At 36.8% G+C, this 24770-nt stretch overlaps 1 protein-coding gene across 1 annotated transcript in view; it reads right to left on the bottom strand.

Annotated features, from left to right (window-relative positions):
- LOC123538661 (uncharacterized) overlaps positions 1-24770 on the bottom strand; it is a gene marked incomplete at its 3' end in the record, with an annotated part of 65926 nt that overhangs the window by 29312 nt on the left and 11844 nt on the right. The window contains exons 4-9 of the mRNA XM_053535859.1: positions 21807-21894; positions 16744-16874; positions 16057-16176; positions 15770-15849; positions 10978-11063; positions 7692-7832 (exon numbers count right to left, since the gene is read on the bottom strand). Of these exons, the coding sequence (XP_053391834.1) occupies positions 7692-7832; positions 10978-11063; positions 15770-15849; positions 16057-16176; positions 16744-16874; positions 21807-21894 (646 nt within the window). The remainder of the gene's footprint in view (positions 1-7691; positions 7833-10977; positions 11064-15769; positions 15850-16056; positions 16177-16743; positions 16875-21806; positions 21895-24770) is intronic.

Genomic DNA, 24770 nt, shown 5'->3' with positions numbered 1-24770 from the left:
CTGACCTCAAAATCAATAGGGGTCATTTGCTGGTTATGAACAATCTCCCTTTCAACTTTCATGATCCAAGGCCCAAGCATTCTTGAGTTATCATCTGGAAACCGATTGGTCTACGGACCGACCAACATACTGACTGACCAACATCTGCAAAACAATATACCCCTCCTTCTTCAAAGGGAGGCATCAATTTTAAAGATGCTACGTCATTGCTATATCTATGTTTTATATGTGAAATTTGACATTCAGTTGATACTGACATTGCAATATACAATCTATAACATTTAAGTATCATTTTAAGGGCATACATGGCAAATTTCACACAAAAATCTCCTAAGAAATTACTAGGAGGCACAATCTAAACAACTAGAGCTATAACTGAATGTGATTAATACCACCAAACACTAATTTTATACAGGAAAGATAAGTGCTCTGCATGTTGTGTTGATGAGGAAAAAACTGATGCAAGTTATACCAGTGGATATGAAATAAAACTATTTTAACTTGGACGTCAAAAGTGTGTTTTTGACTTTAGAGCAAGATCCCTGAATCATACTTCATACACATCATTATGATTTGGTGAACAATTGTTTTATAAAAATAATTAGAACGTTGTAGCCCAAAGGGCAACAATGTCGGGCCCATTACTTCTTGACACATCACCTTAATGACTAAACATTTCAGCTTATTAAAACAAGTTTCATTTCAATATTATGACACAAACTAAAGTTATTTAATGGAAAAAGATCCTCCACAAAAAAATCTTTACCAGGCAGGTCAAAATATACCTAAACATTTTATGTATCATTTATAATACCTCAGAAAAGTGTTGTTGGTTTTCCTGTAGCCATAGGGATGGCAACAAGTACTGATTTTGGTACTCGAGTACTGGCCAATTTGTTCGATCGAGTACTCGGCTACTCATTAAAAGTGGTTTAGATAACCTGATAGGCGTTATTTAGCATTTGTTCACTACTACAGGGAGGTAATTCAGAATCATTAGTTGTTTCACCATGGCTCCCTTAAGCAATGATATAATGTTTCAAAACCATTTTTTTATTGTTGGATACAGTTGTAAATAAATACTTTGTGCTAAAAGGAAAACTCGAGAATGTAAAACCAACACAGACGATAACAGTTTAACAGATATCGTAATTCTATTTATTGGCAACTAATAAAACGCTAAGCCGAACTTCTGGAGCAAACTACGAAGTCGGCAAAAAATTGGACTGGTTTACCTTTTAAATTATAAAGGATATGTTCTTTATGATGTACCGCTAATCTTAACGTTTGCACACGGGTGTGGTGTGATTTTTTAATTGTTTATGATTTAAGTGGTACTGCAATAAGCGGCATAATTGCAATTTACGTGATCATGATTTTGCAAACACGTGTTACCGGTCATGGTTAATTGACCATTGTGCATAAATTCACACCTTCGTGTTTGTACAATCTGGGTAATTGATCGAAAAGATGACATATAGACACTTTGGTGTCGTTCAAACGACCGCATTAAAGTTGACGTGTTTCTATTTTCTTTTTTTTTCTTTTCTTTTTTTTCGGTCAAAAATACAATTAGAGTTATGGGGATAGTAACAACACATGCAGATGATGATTATAAAGTCATTATCTTAATATATAGGACCAAAGTTATGTCCAGAAAATGAAGTTTGTCAAAAAATTTAAGTATGAAAGGGGCATAATTTCGTCAAAAATACAAATCATGTTATGGGGATTGTTACCACACATGCAGATGATAATGATAAAAATACATTTTAAGTTTCAAGTCATTATCTTATTGTACTAAAGTTATATCCAGAAAGTGAAGTTTTCCAAAAATGTTTTCCAAAAGTATGAACGGGGCATAATTCTGTCAAAAATACAATTAGAGTTATGGGGATAGTAACAACACATGAAGATGATGATTATAAACGAAATATTTTTAATTTCAAGTCATTATCTTTTGAAGTACCAAAGATATGTCTATAAACGAAGCTTTCGAAAAAATTTGGAAAATAATTCCAAGTGTAACAACTTTGTGACCTTGACCTTGGGTATAATGGGCCCAGCCCCTGCACATACTTTTTTGTATGCTGTTCAATGTTTATGTAAAGTTACAGTAAGATATAAGCAATAGTAACAAAGATATGACAGAAAAACAAAGGTTGCCGAAAAACTTTAACCTTAAAAATAACCTAAATATAACACCATGGTGACCTTCACCTTGGATATAATGGACCCAGCCCCTGCACATACTTCGTTTGTATGCTGGACAATGTTTATGTGAAGTTACAGTAAGATATAAGCAATAGTAACAAAGATATGACAGAAAAACAAAGGTTGCCAAAAAACTTTAACCAAGGAAGTGACATGCTGACGCTGGCGCGAGTTGAATAGCACCCCTATTCTCCGTATAGTGGAGCTAAAAACAGATTGATTAATGTTATGGCCTAAGATCTTATATGACCTACTGACCCCTAAGTGTGACCTTGATCTTTGAGATAGTTATGTTTGCACATGACACCCTGTCTCATTGTGGCAAACATTTAAGCCAAAGTAAAAATAAGATTGTTCAATGCAGGTCAAACTTACTGCATTGTACAAGCTCTAAAAATTACCTTTAATACCTTAGTGTGACCTTGACCTTTGAGGTAGGGCCCTGGGCTTTGCGCATAACACTCTGTCTCATTGAGGTAAACATTCATGCCAAATATATACAAGATTCCTCCATGCTTTTCAAAGTTTTGACCTGAACAAGATCTTACTTTAGACCTCCAAGTGTGACCTTGACCTTTGAGAAAGGCTCATTGAGGTAAACATTCATGCCAAATATAAACAAGATTCCTCCACGCATATCATAATCAAAGTTATGACCCGAACAAAACCTGAAATGACCTTTAAAGCCCTGCTCCGCGGCTATTCATATTCTTTTGTGTGTATGCAACCCATGAATTACAATAGGTAACAGTTAACAGCCACGTGCCACACTTTACCACGCAAAACCACAGGTATTTCATATAGAATTTTATATAAAATAGACTCTATTTTGACAGGCGTCACTGTTCATAGTCAGGATTTTCATGCTTTTTCAGTGACAATTCGAGGTCAAAAGGTAGTATGGGAGCAGGGCTTTAAACTCCAAGTGTGACCTTGACCTTTAAGAAAGGAACCTCCATTTGGATAACTGTCTTCGCTTTCCGCAAACAGGCTCGACAAAATCTTTTCCAGGTTTAAAAGATAAGAAGAGGTCACAAAATATAACTTCTGGACCTTTCACCTAGAAGTGCATCCTTGACCTGGGTCTTGCTTGTATCTTGTCTTACTACGATAGTGAACGCTTACTACAATAGTGAATGCTTAAATATAGATATTTGAAAATCCACCCCTTGGATATGCCTCCAGACAGGAATGACAGATAGAAGCACCAACCAAAATAGAGAAAGACAGACGTATGAACCTATTATATACCAGTAGTGCACATTTACTATATTATCTTGGGGTATGATTATCAGTCTGTTACTTTGATTATTTTTGTACCTTATTTTATGGTATATTATATCTAGGAAAAGGTTAGTCACAAAAAGATACATAATTATAGAATAAGATACATGTATCAGTACTGTATAATGTCTGCAGTGTACACACCTGCTCACAATGGCAGATTATATTTTTCCCATTAATGTACACATAAAGTCAATTCTTTCCCATTAATACACATCTCTTTACACATTCAAGTCATTTCTTTCCCATTAATGTACATGTGTTTACACAGTCAAGTCATTTCTTTCCCATTAATGTACACATCTGTTTACACAGTCAAGTCATTTCTTTCCAATTAGTTTACACACTTTTCTAGACAGTTATTTCCCTCCCATGAATGTACACATCCCTCTACACAGTGAAGACACTCCTTCCCAATTAATATGAAATTCTGAGTAAATAACCGTGTCCAAAGCAACAAACACATTTTATCTTTCCAGTAATGTGCGCTCTGTGGGGATGCACAATAACAGCAACTTTAGTTTCATAAAAATACTTCTTCCTATTTCTTAAGAATCGGATATAATGGTTAAAATACAGCAAGAACATATTTTATGCTAATATCCCTGTTTCTCCTATCAAGAGACAACAAAACACTTTCATATTTAATCTTTACCCTGCTAAATTTCTAAAATGGACTGGTCCATCATTTAATTTGGCAGCACCACTTTTTATTCAAAGAGGTGTTCATTGAAAATTTACTGACTTAACAGAATACAGTGCAGACCATGCAGCCTGCACGTCTGCTATGGTCGCAAAGGCAAAATTGACACCAGCAGGCTAAAGGTTAAATCTAACACACACTCTTAATGACTTCTAGCTCAGTTACAAACAGCTACATCTAAAAGTACAGTGGTAACAGATATGTTAGGTACAATTTTTACAATTACTATTTGATCCACCTGTAATCCGGAACTGGGTTTTTCATAAATTTCTTTTTGAGTATTTTATATTGCTGAATTATCATCACCACTGATTTTTTTCTATTGTATGTATCAGCCAGTTTGAGCACAAAAACATTGAAATTGTAATTTTGAATACATTTGTCAACAGATTCTTATAAAACTTTAAAATTCTTTGGTTCAAAATGACTGAAGTTTGAACACAAACTATTTTCAAACAAGAGCTGTCACTAATGGTGACAGATGCCCCCCCAGCACCTTGACCTTGACCTGGTGACCTTGACCTTTGACCTGGTGACCCTAAAGTCAGTAGGGGTGGTGTACTCAATAAGTACTATCAGCATGTGAGGTTTGAAGGTCCTGGCTGAAGCGGTTTGCGAGTAAAGTGCCTTCATGTAAAAAGTTAATGTTGGCCCCTGTGACCTTGACCTTTGACCTGGTGACCCCAAAGTCAGTAAGGGTGGTGTACTCAATAAGTACTATCAGCATGTGAAGAAGGTCCTGGGTGCAGTGGTTAGCAAGTAAAGTGCCTTCATGCAAAAAGATAACGTTGGCCCCTGTGACCTTGACCTTTGACCTGGTGACCCCAAAGTCAGTCGAGGTGGTGTACTCAGTAAGTACTATCAGCACGTGAAGTTTGAAGGTCCTGGGTGAAGCGGTTCGCAAGTAAAGTGCCTTCATGCAAAAAGTTAACGTTGGCCCCTGTGACCTTGACCTTTGACCTGGTGACCCCAAAGTCAGTAGGGATGGTGTACTCAATAAGTACTATCAGCATGTGAGGTTTGAAGGTCCTGGGTGAAGCGGTTTGCGAGTAAAGTGCCTTCATGTAAAAAGTTAAGGTTGGCCCCTGTGACCTTGACCTTTGACCTGGTGACCCCAAAGTCAGTAGGGGTGGTGTATTCAATAAGTACTATCAGCATGTGAAGTTTGAAGGTCCTGTGTGAAGCGGTTCGCGAGTAAAGTGCCTTCATGCAGAAAGTTAACGTTGTGACTAACGAACTAACGAATGAACGAACGGACGGACAGTTGAAAACTAATATGCCTCCCTATGGGGGCATAGAAATTTGAAACTCAGTTTATACTCTACTTCATCTAGAGACCATCAGACTGATGTATAATATAATTTTTTTCTCTGGTAAAGAAGGAAGAAATTTTTGAAGAACCCTGCTAAAGAATTGGTAAATCAAAAAGTATACTTACAAAGCATTGTGGTTACATCATATGCTGTGATAAACCATAAATGTGACTGTGTATTGTGGTTAAATAAGATCACAAGCTTTTTCTTTGAAAACAACCTACCAACATAATCCTAATCAATGACCTATTAGTAAATATTATTTTTACTATTAAATCACAATAACCCAATTAGGGGTATGTGACAACTTTCCGCTATTAAGGTGGAGGAAGACACCAAGTGCCTTTATGGGCATTGTTTCTTACTTGGGTAGATACCTGGACAACCAATACTTCACAAGATAGATAGATTGCACATTCTCACAAGGCTTGGTTTGATTTGGGTCTTACAGTACACCAACACAGTTCAAGTTAATTGGTGGTGCAGAGGACTTAAACTTTAGGTTTCATATCTCATTTACATCAAAACAAAAACATAAGGCATGGAATCAAAACTTAAAAAGATACAGCAAAACTTAGTGTTCAGGCCCTATTAGTCACCTCCTAACATCATGCAAAGGTAAGGCTGTGATTCCAATTCTTTTCATATGAAAGTTGTTGTCCTGGAACCACATGGAACAAAGCAACGCTTGAAATCATTGCGGTGAGGGGCAAGTAATTTAAAAACCTGTGAAGCCATTTGGTTGGAGAAGTGGCTTAGCCTCAATTTATTGTAGCAGTGAGCACAATGCCCAACTTTATAGTGCCGCCTCACTAAAATATCAAACCGCAGAAATGTGACATGATACCATACCCAGTCATATTTTATTACACTGGGTTGACCAGTCCCAGCATAATCCTCTTAATGCTGAATGCCAACTACTAGTACAGCTACTAATACTATTTTTATGTCTTTGGTATGACTTGACCAGGGAGGGAACACACTACCTACCGCTCTCTGAGCGGACACTCTACCACTTGGCTACTGAGGTGCTATTCAATTCTTTGAGATATGCTACAGAGGTGCTATTCAATTCTTTGAGATATGCTACAGAGGCGGTATTCAATTCAATGAGATAACCAAGTACATGTGCACGAGAACAGGTATGCTGAATTAGTTTAAGCTGCATGACCCTTAGATATGCCATGCCAAGAGGTCTATGTTATGCAATGTGGGGAAATGTTTTATACGTTTATGGGGGAAGTACTGTTAACAAGGGAATAGATTACCGATTTCTCTTTTTCATAAACACTATGTATGTATAAAAACACATTCACAGCAAGTACCAGTGAAGTGAGTGGTCATTCACATGAAATCTATTGAAGAATTAGGGTGCAATATAAGAAAATTATTTTGTGGCAAGCAAAATTTCACCTATTACCATCCCAAAACTGCATAACTTGTAACAAAAAGCATATAATCTAAATGCATGAGTGTATATTTTTCCCTAGAAAATCATTACTAAATGATTTGTGTTATGATTCAACACAGCATTTCTTTTTACTACAGAAGATAGAAAACAAAACTACAAGCTGATCAGATTAGATCGAGCTTTGAAACAGATAAAATTGTTACACAAAAATATATTTATGATGCATAAAAAATACATCTTATCGACTGTAGCACTAATCAGTCATGTTGGACTTATTATATTGGAGTGTCATTGTAATTTTAACTAAACAAGCAGCTATGTAGCTGAACTTTACAGTGATGCTTATTCTTTTTAAAGATATTTACAAATGATCTGATGATAAGAGATAGATTGCAAAGTTCAAATTGACTTATGATGTAATTTGGATTTTTCTTTGTATTACACCATGATTTTAAATATTCTAAATATCTTATGACTGCCTGTTTTATCAATTAATACACTTGCTGCCATTTCCTCTAGGCAGAATTAATGCTTACACAAATACCAGGTCCAGAAATTCTTTGTTATCTGGATAAAGAATGGAATTAAAGAATGACTTCTGGTAGTTGTAACTTCTACTCTGTCTAAACAGCTGATTGCATGTATTGCCATGCCGCTATTTGACTGAGGAATCTATGTATAGATCTAGACTTTCGATTTATCAAACATGCAGAATCACCTTAATCTACTAACTGCTGCAGCTGAACAAGAATACTGTTGTGCTTACCTTATAACCTGGCAAATTATGAGTGCCAGTTTTTAATGGAAGAAACTCCCTGGGCTTTGTTCCAAAAGCAGCTTTGTTCATATAATCAACTTGAACATTTCCACCAGCTGCTCTCTCATGATATAACTTTGCATGACCAGTCTGAAATAATAAAATCAAAATACTTATGATTTGTAAACAGCACACACACACACACCTTTCTTTCTCATTAGCAGAAAGTCCTATCAAAGTATATTTTTATGTTATGAAAAATCATGGTTTAGTCTAATTCTACAATGTAGGAAACAAACTTAATTTGAAAATGTGCTAGACATTAAACATTTCTTTTGTTACACCTGTTGATACAGACACTGTTAATTCAGGGCTTTTCACCCTTATATAACAAGAGGTTGATATTAGGCCACTTCCCAATCTAAAAATATAGTTTTTTTCCCCCAACTGTGGTAGAGACTTTTTAAAATACAAGGTCAGATTTCCAAAAATCATACCAACAGATGGTTTAGATTTTGTTTACATTTTAGTATTTCTGGAGGAAGCATCTGTCTGGTACTGATTTTTTATCACACTATAGCCTAACAGCACACAGTACCACTAGTCTAATCAAATATTTTCAGTGCCCTGGATTTTAATCTGTGTCTCAGGGGAGATAATCCTTCTTTCTGTGTTTACTTCCGGTTGATTAACTTTTCCAAAATGTCACACAATCATAATGGGAAAAACTACAAATATTTGGTCACTGCACATAAAAGTTCTATTGCTCTGGGTCAATGTAACCTTATCCTTTGATCTATTTATCTGGAAACTGTTTAACTTTTCCAGCTCACTGTGACATTGACCTTTGACCTACTGACCACAAAATCAATAGGGGTCATCTGCTGGTCATGATTAATCTCCCTCTCAACTTTCATGATCCTAGGCCTAAGCGTTCTTGACTTATCATACAAGAACTGTTTAACTGTTCCTAGTCACTATGGCATTGACCTACTGAACTCAAAATCAATTGGAGTCATCTGCTTGTTATGACCAACCTCCCTATCAACTTTTATCAACTTTCATGATCCAAGGCTGAAGCATTCTTGAATATCATCCAAAAACTGTTTAAGTTTTCCAGGTCACTGTGACCTTGACCTTTGACCTACTGATCTCAAAATCTATTGAGGTCATCTGCTCTCATGATCTACCTCTCTATCAATTTTCATGATCCATGGCACAAGCATTCTTGAGTTATCCTCCAGAAACTGTTTTTGAAACCGGAATCTTTTTATCTGTTCCGTGTCACTGTGACCTTGACCTCTGAATCAATAGAGGTCATCTGCTGGTCATGACCAACTTCCCTATCAAATTTCATAAATTCAAGGCCAAAGGGTTCTAGAGTTATCATCTGGAATTAATTTAACAGTTTTGTGTCACTGTCAATAGGGATAATCTGCTGGTTATGACCAAACTCTCTATCAACTTTCATGATCCCAGGCCAAAGTGTTGTAGAGTTATCATCCGGAAATGGATCCGTCAACATACCGACTAACAGACATCTGCAAAACAACATACCCTTCTTTGAAGGAGGGCATAAATACAAGGGTTAATCAAGAAGTAATGTCACTGTGGTCATAAAAACAATGTGTATGTGCCACTGGTGTCATAAAGACAATGTGTATGTGTCACTGGTGTCATAACAAGAGCTGTCCATAAGACAGCCAAGTTCGACTATTCGAAATATTGTCCCAGAAACAGGAAAATTATTACCCAAAAAGGTTAAATATCAAAAGAGTTTTAAGTTCAAAAGGGGACATAATTTGACCAAAATGCATATCAGAGTTATGGAACTTGCTGCTATCAACTAGTTTTATAACCCCGAAGGCACATGTGAAGTTTCAATTCAATATCTGCATTAGTTTTGGAGACAGTAACTTTCATGTAAAACTTTAACCAGTCCAAAAGGGGGCATAATTTGCCCAAAATACATGTCAGAGTTATGGGACTTGACCCAGTGAGGTTGGTAATTGATCTAGAAAAAGAAAAAATAAGTTTCAAAACTATTTGCCTTTTAGTATTAGCTGTATGTACATGCTTTAACCAGAATTTTCTAAGTCCAAAAGGGGGCATAATTTGGCCAAAATGAAGGTCAAAGTTATGGGACTTGCTGCTATCAACTAGAAGACACATGTGAAGTTTCAATTCAGTATCTGCATTAGTTTTGGAGATAGTAACTTGCATGTAAAACTTTAACCAGAATTTTCTAAGACCAAAAGGGGGCATAGTTTGCTCAAAATACATGTTAGAGTTATGGGACTTGACCCAGTGAGGTTGGTAATTGACCTAGAAAAAGAAAAAATAAGTTTCAAAGCTATATGCCTTTAAATGATAGCTGTTTGTACTTGCATGCAAGGTGTGACGCCAACGCCGATGCCAATGCCAGGGTGAGTAGAATAGCTAGACTATTCTTCGAATAGTCGAGCTAAAAACAATGTGTATAATGAAAAGAAACAACAGAGCTTCATACCTAAATACCTTATGCATTATCACTATTTTTTGAAAATATAAGATATACTCCATACTTCTGAAGACATTAAAAATTTACAAAATGCATGATACTTCGGAATGCTGCACGTGGCTGCTGTTACTGACAAAGAAAATTAAACTTTCACTGTGTACTTTACTATGTGACAAGGACACCAATGTTTTAAGAACATACAACAGAAAGATATTACTTCTCATCATTATTTACTTTCATGTGATTTGGCATGATAGACTGATGTTAACTGTTGACTGAATGTTTATGAAACCAACAATATTTTCGAGTGCGATGAGATGTGTTGGTGGTGTACTTGGAATTTCCATGTACAGTCAAACCTGTTTTAAAGACCACCTCTGAACAAAAACCTGTAGGCCTAGAAAATAATATTATCATACTTGTGTTATCAAAATTTAATTAGTATACAGCTTGATGTCAGTCCTATAACAATACAACTATGAATTAATTTGCCATGGGTATTACAGGGTACTTCTGATCCACCCTCAATAGATCTAAATCATTGTTTCTAGGCTTAGCTGTAACTGACCAAAGGCAACTAACCCTTACAACAGCAAAACATTCAAACATTGCGTCACAACACATAATGAGTAATGGCCAGTAAAATGCTCCGATCTCATCAGACAACAAATGTGCATAATAGTAGCCAACTGACTGTTGTAACCTATGGGATATTATCACTGCAAATGCAAATGCACTGTCAATTTAAAGTCATTAAATCTATTACCAACCAACACAACCTACAGATCAAATTACCTTGTCTGTCTTTCCATTCTTTGTGCCATCTTTCTTATACTTTGCTTTCACACTACCATTTTTCTTAACATCAGTACCGGAAAGCCCTGCCAAGTGAACGACTGATTTTAATAACAAGTCATATATCTCGTATTACTTGCATGAAATAGGAAGATAAAAATACATAAATTTCTTGAAACGAATCAACTGGACAAGAATGCCTCTAACCTTTTGGTTATTATTATCAATTATTTTTTTGTTTAATGTCGTCCAAACAAAATCATAGCTCATATGACAACCTTCCAGCTTTTCATGGTGGAGGAAGACCACAGGTGCCCCTTGGGAAGACCCAGGAGTGGGCACCTGGATAGAACCAACTACCTTATGCAAGGCAGCTGGATGGCTTTGTCATATAAACCCACAGCAATGAGTGGCAAGAGATCAAAATCAAAGTGACCTTAATCACTTGGCCACGAGGGCCCCTTCCGAGCTATTGAAAAGCCGTAACTTCAAAAACTATTAAAATACAACAGCTATTTATCAATTGATTAAAGTACTGATTTGATTTGTCTGGTAAACGAAAGCTGTTGCAAGTCAGAAATGCTAAAATATTCAACTGCCTTGTCAACTGAATGAATATAGAAGTTGAAAAACAGCGTAATTTGGAAACAAGAGGGTCATGATGACCCTGGATCGCTCACCTGAGTAATATGAGCTACATGTGTCAAATGTCAAACTGATGATAAAATATTAAGAAAGTCAGTAGGTCACATTCATGGTCAATGAAATTCAATTTTACAATTTGTGTGCAAAACTGTGTATGTCATCAAAACTTCAAGGCTGTAAAAAACAAGAAAGTAGGTCAGTAGGTCAAGGTCACAGTCAAGTGACATCATATTACCTGGGGTCATCAGGTAATTATAATTAAACAGTCTTGAAAATCAGATCAGATGATTAAGTATTTTTCCTATATAACTCACATAATAACTAAGTGACCCCAGGGCGGGGCCTCTTTTAACCCCAGAGGCATAATTTGAACAGTTTTGGTAGAAGACTACTAGACAATGCATCATACCAAATATCAAAATCCTAGGTCGTATGGTTACAGACAAGAAGATTTTTAAAGCTTTTTCCTATACAATTCTTTATAAAACTTGGGACCCCCAGGGCAGGGCCTCTTTTCACCCAAGAGGTACAATTTGAATAATTTTGGTTGAGGACCATAAGACAATGCTACAAACCAAATATCAAAGGTCTAAGAGTTGTGGTTTCAAACAAGAAGATTTTTAAACTTTTTTCCCTATATAAGTCTATATAAACCATGTGACCCCCCGGGGCGGGGCCATATTTGACCCTAGGAGGATATTTTAACAACCTTGGTAGAGGACCACTAGATGATGCTACATACCAAATATCAAAGCCCTAGGCCATGTGGTTTTGTACAAGAAGATTTTCAAAGTTTTCCCTATATAAGTCTATATAAACCATGTGACCCCCGGGGCGGGGCCAAATTTGACCCTAGGGGGATAATTTGAATAATTCTGGTAGAGGACCACTAGATGATGCTACACACCAGATATCAAAGCCCTAGGCCCTGTGGTTTTGGACAAGAAGATTTTTAAAGTTTTTCCTTTTGGTTGCCATGGCAACCAGAGTTCTGCATGGAATTCAATTCTTTGAACAATTTTAAAAGGGGGCCACCCAAGGATCATTCCTGTGAAGTTTGGTGTAATTCTGCCCAGTGGTTTTCAAGAAGAAGATTTCTTTAGAAATTGTTGACGGACAACGGACGACTGACGACGCACGACGGACATCAAGCGGTCACAATAGCTCACCTTGTCACTTCGTGACAGGTGAGCTAAAAACTTCGGGATGCCGATGCCAACGTCCAACAGCTCTACCTATTCTTTGAATAATCAAGCTAAAAATGAGCCCAACAACTTCAGCATAATATTAAATCAAAAGACAATATAAAAGTGAGAGGCTGAGTTTTTGATCCCTGGATGTGGTGCATGTTCTCTCTGACTATTTGAGAGTAGACTGCATGACCTCCGTCTCCGAGTGGGTGAGTCTGTTCTTGTACAGAATCATTGAGGTTAACTGACTGCCGTTCCATAACTAAAATACTGTTGAAAAAACATCTTTAAACCCAAGCAAACATATAACTTATATCTGTGTCACTTTTTGTTAACACAACACTTGGAGGTTTTATTTATCCCCACGACTTACGTTTTCGACGGACATATGTTTTCGACGATGTCGGTATTTCCGGTTAATTTGCATATCCCGCGCATGTCAAGTGGTGATCACGTGGTATTTTGGTAGAATAAACAAAGTTCTACACATGTCCACATTTTATAACTTAATCAAATAACAAGGGTGCCAGAATGTCACAATATACGCCCGTCACAGCAAATTTGTTTACACTAGCACCTGTATTTGCAAATGGAATTTTAATTTTCTAGTTGTTTACAATGTTGTTTTTTTTAGAAATTATTGTAATTCTTTTATTTTTCTAAGTCCACAAAAAAAATCCTTACCAGGTAGAGATACCTTAAAATACACCCAAAATTTGAAAGTAACATCAATGTTGTACCACAGAAAAGTGGTCTTGGTTTTTCCCTACGGTCAGTTATAAAAAAGTTACAATGTAAGTTATTTATAGTAACAACTAAGGGAAGTTAATCTTTAAAGAGAAAAAAAAAAAAAAAAAAATCAAAAATCAAAAAAAAAAAATTACAAGTCCACATAAAAATCCTTACCAGGTAGAGATAGCTCAAAATACACCTCAGAATTGGATGTAACATGCATGTTGTACTACAGAAATGTGGTCTCGATTTTTCCCTACGACTTGTAATGAAAAAGTTACAATATAAGCTATTTATAGTAACAGCAAAGGGAAGTAATTCAAAAGAAGGGACCAGTGCATGACACTCCGTCTCATGATGGTGTACAATTGTGCCAAGTTACATCAAAATCCCTCCATGCATGAAGAAGAAATGCTCCGGACAAAGTCATTCTTGTATCTGACCTTTGACCTTTAAGTGTGACCTTGACCTTAGACGGAGGGACCTGGTTCTTGCGCATGACACTCCGTCTCATGCTTGTGAACATTTGTGCCAAGTTGTATCAAAATCCCTCAATGCATGAAGAAGAAATGCTCTGGACAAAGTTTTCATTCTTGTATCCTTGACCTCTAAGTGTGACCTTGACCTTACCCCTAGGGACCTGGTTCTTGCGCATGACACTCCGTCTCATGATGGTGAACAATTTTGCCAAGCTATATCAAAGTCCTTTCATGCATGAAGAAGATATGCTCCGGACAAAGTTTTCATTCTTGTATCCTTTGACCTCTAAGTGTGACCTTGACCTTAGACCTAGGGACCTGGTTCTTGCGCATGACACTCCCTCTCATTATGGTGAACAACTGTGCCAAGCTACATCAAAATCATTCCATGCATGAAGAAGATATGCTCCGGACAAAGTCATTCTTGAATTTTTCATTCTTGTATCCTTTGACCTCTAAGTGTGACCTTGACCTTAGACCTAGGGACCTGATTTTTGCGCATGACACTCCATCTCATCATCATGAACAATTGTGCCAACTTTCATAAAAATCCCTCCATGCACGAAGAAGATATGCTCCGGACAAAGTCATTCTTGAATTTGACCTTTGACCTCTAAGTGTGACCTTGACCTTAGACCTAGGGACCTGGTTCTTGCGCATGACACTCCGTCTCATGATGGTGAACAACTGTGCCAAGTTTCATCAAAATCCCTCCATGCATGTAGAAGATATGCTCCGGACAAGGTCTGTGGACGCCGCCCGCCCGCCCAACCGCCCATCCGCCCGCCAGGGGCGTTCCCATAATACGTCCCGTTTTTCAAACGGGCGTATAAAAATGGAAAGTAAAATGATCAATTAATATCAACATACCGTTTAATACATCTTTTATTTAATCCCAAAACTGGTACTTCAGTGACACTCCCATTTAATTACTTGAAAGCATGAAAATAGTTTAGATGTTCGTCTGCAGAAACGGCCATCTTTGTTGTTATTGGTCGTGTCATGCTTTTAAAAAACCCAACTATACAGTAAAAATATCACAGTCTGATTTAAATGACTCCCTTGCAGAATAAACAAAGAACGTTACAGCCATTCCTTAAGATGTACTTGCATTGCAAATGCTAATTGTTAACAATTCAGGCAGAAATTGATAAAAAAAAATCCCATCTACATTGTTAAATGGGTGTTACTTAATAAATGTTATGGTTGGGTGCAAAGATCTATATGAGTAACACGGAGCAGAGCCAATGTATGCAAGGTGCCCAAAGTTAAACAATCAATAATATTTAATAAATGCAAATTTGAATAGGACTTAACCAGTAACTCACTGAAAATATATCAAATACCGTGAAATATGGTTAAAACATTGATAAAATGCATAACAATAACTGTTTCTCATGATAGGTAATGCTTTGTACTAAATTCAATGTACGGTATAGATTTTTAGCATGATTGGCGGGAACCGTCGAATACGTAAGTCGTAAAGTGTGCGCAGGTGCTTTCAACCAACTTCCGTTTTTATCCAAATTGAACTTGCAAAAATCAGATTTCCAGATAATAACCACACACAAAGTGAAGGTCTTGTATTGTTGTCACTTGACAAGTCGGCAATTTAATTATTCTCCTTTCCTATTTTTGGCAATCGTATGATTCCTTGCGTTGTCGAAAACCGATGTCACGGGGATATTTTATCATTCCTATGTTTCACACACTTACAGAATATTAACAGTGTATTACAATCTTTACCTGATCCTAAACACTCAAGCTCTGTTTGATGTTGACCTATCTTGTTGCGCAAGACATCAAAATATATTGGACCTCTGAACCTGGGTATAAATCAAAATAAATAGGAGGTAAATCTGGATCAGTATATAGAAAATACATAATAAAATAGATAAATAAAATGCTTAAATATTTCTTTCCTGCAACAAGATTATACACAGACTTTACAAGTATTTTAAAGGTGAAAATAAATAAAACTAACCTCGTTGAAATTTTTATACACTTTTTTTTTTAAAGACAAAGACTCTTACCTTGGCATAGAAAATGTAAATAAGCAATTAGTGAGATCTTTTGCTGAAAGACTTGTTTGGTGTACAATGTCATTGTAAAGGTGGGTTAAGGCAGTGGGAGCTGAATGTAATAGTTTCCGACTGAAATAAAATTTATATAAAGTAAGGAATGAATATTAAGTAATTCAAGTAACTACTAAAAGCTTATCTTTTGGTGAAGCAGAGCAGATGCTTGCGAATAAATATCAAGAGAATTAGACACAAGACAATAAGAACTGTTCTACTGCACTTGGATAGATTTGGTTCTAAACTTGGAAAAGAACACAAACTTTTGATAGTTTATCCTTTGCTTGCACAGAGATATTCGAATAAACAGAAAATAATGCTATGGAGCAGAACAAAGAAATTGATACAATTAAGCCAAAACATTGTAGTCTACTATAATGATGTCATTTACAAAGCTTAAGCAATTAGTTTTTAAATTAGTCTATACGAATATGTTCTTAGCTTGATGGTGATGAAAGCTTCAAGCTTATTAAGTCAGTCTCAAGTCTTCTTCCAGGAAGAGCCAGTACTGGTGTCATATGTTCAAAATGGGGCTCGAACTACAACATCCAGGATGAAGGGCCGACACATTTTGGGCAGATAGCATATATATAAGTTGTAATTCTATGGTAAGAAACAATATTTTTACAGCTAGGGTTTTACCATATATGCAAGGGAATGTTGCCAGCACCATTAAACCATTTTAAACCATTTGGTGATAGGTTCCTAAACTTTTTGCCTTCGACGTCAGTAGTTTGTTGCATAGAAACATCTCTAACTTCAGTATCACTGGGCTGAAGCAGAAAGGTGTAATGCAAATTGTAAGCTCTCAGTTATTTACTTAGCAGAGTAGAACACTCTACAAGTAGACTACAAAACTCAGAGCACTGCATTGCGGGTGCAGACGCTCATCTGTTTTTTTTGTCTCTGTATTATAGAAATACTGACCTACCTATGATTTTCTAAGTCCAAAAGGGGCCATAATTCTTGCAAAAAGGATTGCAGAGTTACGGTACTTGCTGTGCAGTGTCAGCTTGTAATGGTTACTAAATTCTCCAAGTTTTAAAGCAAAAGCTTTGACTGTAAAAGATAAAAGTTTACCTAAATGCAAAACTTAACCAAGAAATATGATATTTTCCAAGTCCAAAAGGTGCCATAATTCTTGCAAAAAGCAGGATGGAGGATTGTTTTGTGCTGTACAGAGTCAGCTTTTGATGATGAGCATGTGTTGCAAGTTTGTTTCAAAGCAATAGCTTGAGCAGTTTAGGAGAAAAGTTGACCTAAACATAAAACTTTACTAAACAAGGAGCTGCGTTCAATAAACGCTTGATGCCCCCGGTGCCATCCTTGTCGATACAAAGCAACCTAAGTCCAAAACGAGGTCAAGGTCAAGGTCAAACTTAGGTCAGGTGATGTTTGAAGACGAGGAATGGTTACAGGTTACATCTGTATTAGTATCAATTCATTCTTGTAAGCGGCATTGATGCTAGACTAAACGGTCCCATTTGGTTAACCAAGAGATGGCCCATATAAAGCAACCTAAGTCCAAAATGAGGTCAAGGTCAAACTGAGGTCAGGTGATGTCTGAAGATGAGGAATGGTCACAGGTTACATCGGCATTAGTATCAAGTCATTCTAGTAAGGGGTATTGATGCTAGACGAAACGGTCCCATCTGGTTAACCTCATACGGACGGACGGACGGACGTTCCTACATATGGATACTTATGTGGCTACTCTTTTGTTCTCTCTATTGTTCTTTTAGCCAGGTAAGAGAAAAATAGCCACATAAAAGCCTTACGGAATGAATGACATCAAAGAACAAGAGCTGTCTCCATAGGATGACACATGCCCCCGATGGCACTTTGAATGAATAGTTATGGCCGATGTTAGAGTTTAGAACCTTTGACCTACGGAGCTGGGTCTTGCGCGCGACACATCGTCTTACTGTGTCACACATTCATGCATAGTTATTTTAAAATCCATGCATGAATGACAAAGATATGGACCGGACATGCCCATCAATGCACTATCATGAAAAATGACCTTTAACGTCTAAGTGTGACCTTGACCTTCGAGCTATGGACCTGGGTCTTGCGTGTGACACGTCGTCTTCCTGTGGTACACATTCATGCCAAGTTCTTTGAAAATCCATCCATCGATGACAAAGATATGGACCGGACACACCCATCAATGCCCTATCCTTTAACGTCTAAGTGTGACCTTGACCTTTGAGCTATGAACCTGGGTCTTGCGCACGACATGTCGTCTTACTGTGGTACACATTCATGCAAAGTTATTTGAAAATCCATCCATCGATGACAAAGATATGGGCCGTACACGCCCATCAATGCACTATCCTTTAACGTCTAAGTGTGACCTTGACCTTTGAGCTACGGACCTGGGTCTTGCGCGCGACACATCGTCTTACTGTGGTACACATTTATGCCAAGTTATTTGAAAATCCATCCATCGATGACAAAGATATGGACCAGACACGCCCATCAATGCACTATCCTTTAATGTCTAAGTGTGACCTTGACCTTTGAGCTACGGACCTGGGTCTTGCGCGCGACACGTCGTCTTACTGTGGTACACATTCATGCCAAGTTATTTGAAAATCCATCCATCGATGACAAAGATATGGACCGGACACGAAAATTGCGGACAGACCGACAGACGGTTCAAAAACTATATGCCTCCCTTCGGGGGCATAAAAAGTACAGTTACCTATTGTTCCTATAGCCACCTAAGTATGCAAATGTGAGCTCGGACGGACGAACGAACGGACAGGACAATCACTATATGCCTCCCGCATCAGTAGATGCTGGGGGCATAGAAATCTGATATTTTCTAAGTCCAAAAGGGGCCATAATTCTTAAAATAAGCAGAAAGGAGTTATGTTTCTTGCAGTACAGAGTCAGCTAATGATGGTAAACAAGTGTTGCAAGTTTCAAAGCAATCAGGGCTCTCGCGAGTGGACGACTTGAGTGAAATAGGCGCTTTGGAACTTGGCTCAAATCTAACCTCAAAGCGAAATGCAAGCCGCCCCGATTTTCTTTGATATTCGCACTCATTAATTAATGCTACTCTGACTGTTGACAATTGGCACGGTGTCAAAATGATTGTTGAATACACGAACACATGCCGATAGCGTAATTTAAGCTCCATCTACTTCAGGCACTTTGGAGATTTTCTCCCCAAGAAGTGTAAAAGCGAATCAAATTAATATCCGATACACTACAGTTGAATGTGTTCAGCCAATTAGCGCTGCGGTTACGTCTTTGCCACTTTATGCTTAATTTGTCAGCATGTCCAAGTGCAAAAAACAATGTTTCCTAAAGAAACTGCTGATTAACCATGCGATTAATTGGAATATTGTACACATTTTTTTGTTATCTATGATAAAGAACGACATGTAATGTATTAAATACATTAAATTGAATTCCATCGATGAATTAATTCGAATATGTATTGCTAGTTTAAATTTAATTCGAGTGAGATACTGTTCGCCGATGTAGTGACTCGGTGTTAATAATAAACACTTTCATCCTGCATTCATACAAAACAGTTATAACCAAAAATCGACAGGTTAGATTTACAGCATCGGCTTGAATTTTTGAAAATGACTTTTCAGAATTTTGTGATGAAACAATAACCAGTGTATGGGAAATTAAGTAACTAAGAAAATGAATTGTCACATCAATGCTTTTTATATAGAAAGAAGAAAATTATAGCCACCTTTCCCACTTCTCCCTAAAGTCTCCCCACTTCTCCCTAAATCAGCTTGAGGGAGAAGTAACTTCTCCCAAAAAATTGGACCTAGCTAGATCCCTGAAAGCAATAGCTTATAGCTTTGATAGTTTAGGAGAAAAACTGACCTAAACATAAAACTTAACCAGGCAACGCCGATGCCGACACCAACGCCAATCAAGTGATGACAATATCTCATCATTTTTTTTTCAAAAAATCAGATGAGCTACTGTAGGCGTACATTTATTAGCGCGGCAAAAATTTAGCGCAAATGCAATTTTTGGTGAAATATGTAATTAATGCGTGGACGTGAATTAGCGCTCTCGCGAGACCGCTAATTTCTAATTTTAGCGCTCTCCGAGATTTACGGAGATTCACGAAGATTTTCGGAAATAAACTTAACCGTTGGTAATTTTTATGTAATGTGTTTCTGCTGTAATTATACGTCATACTGATTATGAAATCAACTTTTTTCACTGTCAGCGGGCTAAAGAAAGTACGATTTATTTGAAACTATTTACTTAAGTGTTATACCATAAATCTTTCGAAAATGCGATAATTGGTCCGTGAACGTATTGTGAATACTAGTTACTACTAGTAAATATCTAATAATTGATTAAAGTCTAATAAAATTCAGTTTCCATTCTGGTCGATGCACACAGAAATGTGAAAAAAAAATCAGTCATGACAGGGTGGCGCCTTATAGGTCTAATGGACGCAAACAAAAAAATCTGTTAGCTAAAAACTGTAAAACATGTACCAAGTATGACTTTAAGATAGTGTGCCGTGATGATACTTTTTTCAATGATACTTTCAACTGTGAAGTAGCTTTATGTATACGTACAGTATATAAAGTATAATATTGCCTGTATTGTCTTCTTATATATGATTATAATGATCTGCTTCTTTTATATTCTGTATACTAGTTATAATTGCTGAAATAAAACGAGATTGTCACACATTTTAATCACTGAATCCCCTTTGTCCTACATGCATTGTGTCTTAATACAAACGTTCACACCTTTCCGTAAACGAGCGACTGCAACAACAGACATGCCCGAAGGTGATACGGAAATCGATAACAACTTGATCAAATTACAAAAAACACAAACTACAAGCTTAAATATTTTATTTTGCATGATCATATATCTAAAATAATAATATGAACAATAAACAGGAATATCATACGAACCTTAAAACAGTAGCAAGCAGTGTAACTAGTGCAAACTCTCAAGAGTATTTATTTGCAAAAGTTCGAAGAAAACATCATGAAATGAAAATGTACATGAAAATGCATGCACAAATTAATGCGCGGACATGAATTAGCGCACGTGCGACAGCGCAAAAAGCGCTGTTATTAGTACACCGCTAAAATAAGTAAGCCTACAGTAACAATAGCTGGAAGACTGAAATAGCCACATGCCAGCAACTCCTTAACAGTTTCATAGAAATGAACTGGATTATACTCACTTGATGAAAGTAACAAACAGCTTACTTAAAAACAGGCAACCTGGTCATTTAATGCTTTAAGTCTGGACCAGTCATGATAAATCCAAGGCCTGGTATGGGATGTTATGACCCAAGTATTTATGTAATTTATGTTGCGGCAAATTGAAAGTGACCACTATGAAACAGCTGGGCCACTATATCAAAGTTTGATACATGGCATCAACATCTGATTAAAATTCCATTATGCATACTTCCTGCAAGAAGTTCTTTTTTTTAATTTGTGCATGGTTTTATAAACTACTGCACATGAAAATTCCCTTAAAATCTGAAATAAAGTTTTAATCAAGTCATTACATAAATTGTCTACTGACCACCTTTACCCCATGTTTTTGAAGGGGGCATAATGACAGAGGACTGCCTAGTTGATTTCACTTGTTATGTCCCAGTGTCCTTTCCTCAACTACATTATGACTGGGATTATCATATGATCTTCCCTTCCCATTTATAATAAGACAACTATCCTTACCGTAAAATGTTTACTGCATACTGTAACAATGGAATGCTGCTTGATAACCACTTCCTGACAAACCACTGAGCTTTCTACTAGGGCTTCACTGGAAAGAATTCCAATAAATCATGCCACAAAGTGACCAAATTGACTATCAGCATATTGATTCAAGAATGCATTATAACTTATGCTATACAAGTTTTAACTATCCACTGAAAAAGGTGCATTTTTCTTGCATTGACCATAGTAATAATTAGGGATGGCAACGAATATTTGAATACTTGTTCTGAGTCGTTCATTACAAAAATATTTGAATACTGTTTTACAGTTCGAAAAAAAATATAAGATGATGAAAAATGAATAAAAGTCAAATGAAAGAACAAACTAGAATGTGTCTGTAGGACACAGAGTGTGCCCCCCACTGGTACATTTGTCACAAATAAGGGGAAATCATTCAAATGTCTGCAGTCTTAATGGGGTATAGCCTCAAAAAAAAATATTATGAAATGGATTCATTATTCTATACCATATACTTTTTGAGCTATGAGCATCACAAACAAAAAAACCACTATTTTGGCTATTTCAAGAGCCATAACTCTGTAATAAACGCTAAATTCTCAAGAAGAATGCCAAGTGTGCAAGGTCACATTATGATAAAGACTCAAGCAAGGTTTCATGAATTTACATTAAATACTTTTCGAGTGAGGCACATAATTAGCTGAAAATGTCCATTTTTTTACTATTTCAGGGGCCATAACTCTGGAAATAGGGGGCAGACCCAGATGAAAAATAGGTGTGCAAGTTCATATCATGATAAAAGTTCATGCAAGGTTTCATCAATTTATATCAAATACTTTTTGAGCTAGTCGTGTCACAAAGTGAAAATGTGCATTTTTGACTGTTTCAGGAGCCATAACTCTAGAAATAGGGGGCGAACCCAGATGAAAAATAGGAGGTGCGCAAGTTCATATCATGATTAAGACTCATGCAAGGTTTCATGAATATATATCAAATACTTTTTGAGCTAGGCGTGTCACAAGGTGAAAATGTTCATTTTTGACTATTTCAGGGGCCATAACTCTAAAAATAGGTGGCAAAGCCAGACGAAAAATAGGAGGAGCGCAAGTCCATATCATGATAAAGACTTATGCAAGGTTTTATCAATTTATATCAAATACTTTTTGAGCTAGGCGTGTCACAAGGTGAAAATGTGCATTTTTGACTATTTCAAGGGCCATAACTCTAAAATTAGGGGGCGGAGCCAGACGAAAAATAGAAGGTGTGAAAGTTCATATCATGATAAAGACTCATGCAAGGTTTCATTAATTTATATCAAATACTTTTTGAGCTAGGCGTGTCACGAACTTCGGACGGAGGGAAGGACGGACGGACGCACGGACAAGAGCAAATCTATATGCCCCCAGCACTAATGGGGGGGGCATAAAAATGTGTTTACGTTATTTGTCCAAACCAGCTTTCATTATAAATTTGCACGAATATGGCTTCTGTCTTTATCAGACGTGTCACCTTGTATATTAGCATACCGAGATTGTGCATCGCTATGGTGATGACAGTGTACCCTGTAGTTATTACCGCTAATTGCTTACCTTTAGAAAATTTTAATGGTCACAAACTGATGCAAATGCATTATAACTCACCTTGTTTCCGGTAGGTGCGAACCATGTGTTATTAAAATTGATCAGACACCACTTCATAAACAAGTCAGATGGGATGCATATCATTTTTTTACGTAAAATGGATTATCGTAATGAAATGACTTATAAATGCATTTAGTATGGTTAACTTTTTTTTTAATCAATACTCAACTCTCAGACAAAGAGACTTAAGTTAAGCCAAATATTTCTTTTTCTTTATATTACCCTTATCCCACCTGCAGTGAATCTACTGTCTAAATGCAAATAAATTCTGTATAGATTATATGTAAAACAACAGTGCCAGAATGTCACAATATACGCCGTCATAGCAAATTTCTTTACACTAGCACCTGTATTTGCAAATGGAATTTTAATTCTGTGGTTGTGTAGTAATTATTGTAATCTAATTCTTTTGTTTTTGTAAGTCCACAAAACAAGAGCTGTCACTAATGGTGACAAATGCCCCCACAGCGCCTTGGCCTTTGACCTGGTGACCTTGACCTGGTGACCCCAAAGTCAGTAGGGGTCGTGTACACAATAAGTACTACCGTAATCGGCCGAATATAGGTCGCACTTGTGCATAGAATGCAGTGAAAAAATATCAGCAGAATTCTGGAAAAATGCTTATACCCACTTATCACTTATCCGAATTTATGTTTGTCCGAAATTCGCTATAGTTTCTACGAACTCGCCGGTTTTTGCTTAATAGTTGTCGATGTTTTTGGATGTTGGGGCAAGTATTTAAATTGAAAAGCATAAACTCTGTGTAAGCACTAAACTGCTGCACACTCTGACCACTCCATGAATATTGACGCCAGTGAAAACGAAAGTACACTTTGGCAGTGGCGGTAAAATGACGTAATTTTAAGACTGGTTTGCAAATTGGTTTGAACTAGGGATGGGAACGAATGTTCGAATATTTGAATATGAAGATCAAATTCGAATATTCGTAAATTATTGTATATATTTTTTTTACAAAATAAGTATCATTGATTTTGGGCAATATGAGAATGCTAATTCTACAGAATAAAACCATGTCATGTTAGTTTATCACGTATCAAAAGATTAACAATTAACAAGAAAATAGCAATGTATAATTGGCAGGGGCCATCGTTACTTATTAACAGTTTGCAACAGGCGTCAATGTGTCAGATGCATGTCAAAAGATGTCCAATTAACAAGAAAATTGCAATGCATAATTACCTGGGGTCATCGCTACGGATTAACAGTTTGTATTAGGCGTAAATGTGATATCTTTTTATCTTTGGTTCATTTTTATTGGCGCCCGTTTTATGTAACAAGTTGTAGAATTTTTTTTTTCCAAAAC

The sequence above is a fragment of the Mercenaria mercenaria genome, unplaced genomic scaffold (assembly GCF_021730395.1).
Source record: "Mercenaria mercenaria strain notata unplaced genomic scaffold, MADL_Memer_1 contig_553, whole genome shotgun sequence".
Lineage (NCBI taxonomy): Eukaryota > Metazoa > Mollusca > Bivalvia > Venerida > Veneridae > Mercenaria > Mercenaria mercenaria.
This window is presented reverse-complemented; position numbering and strand designations above follow the sequence as displayed.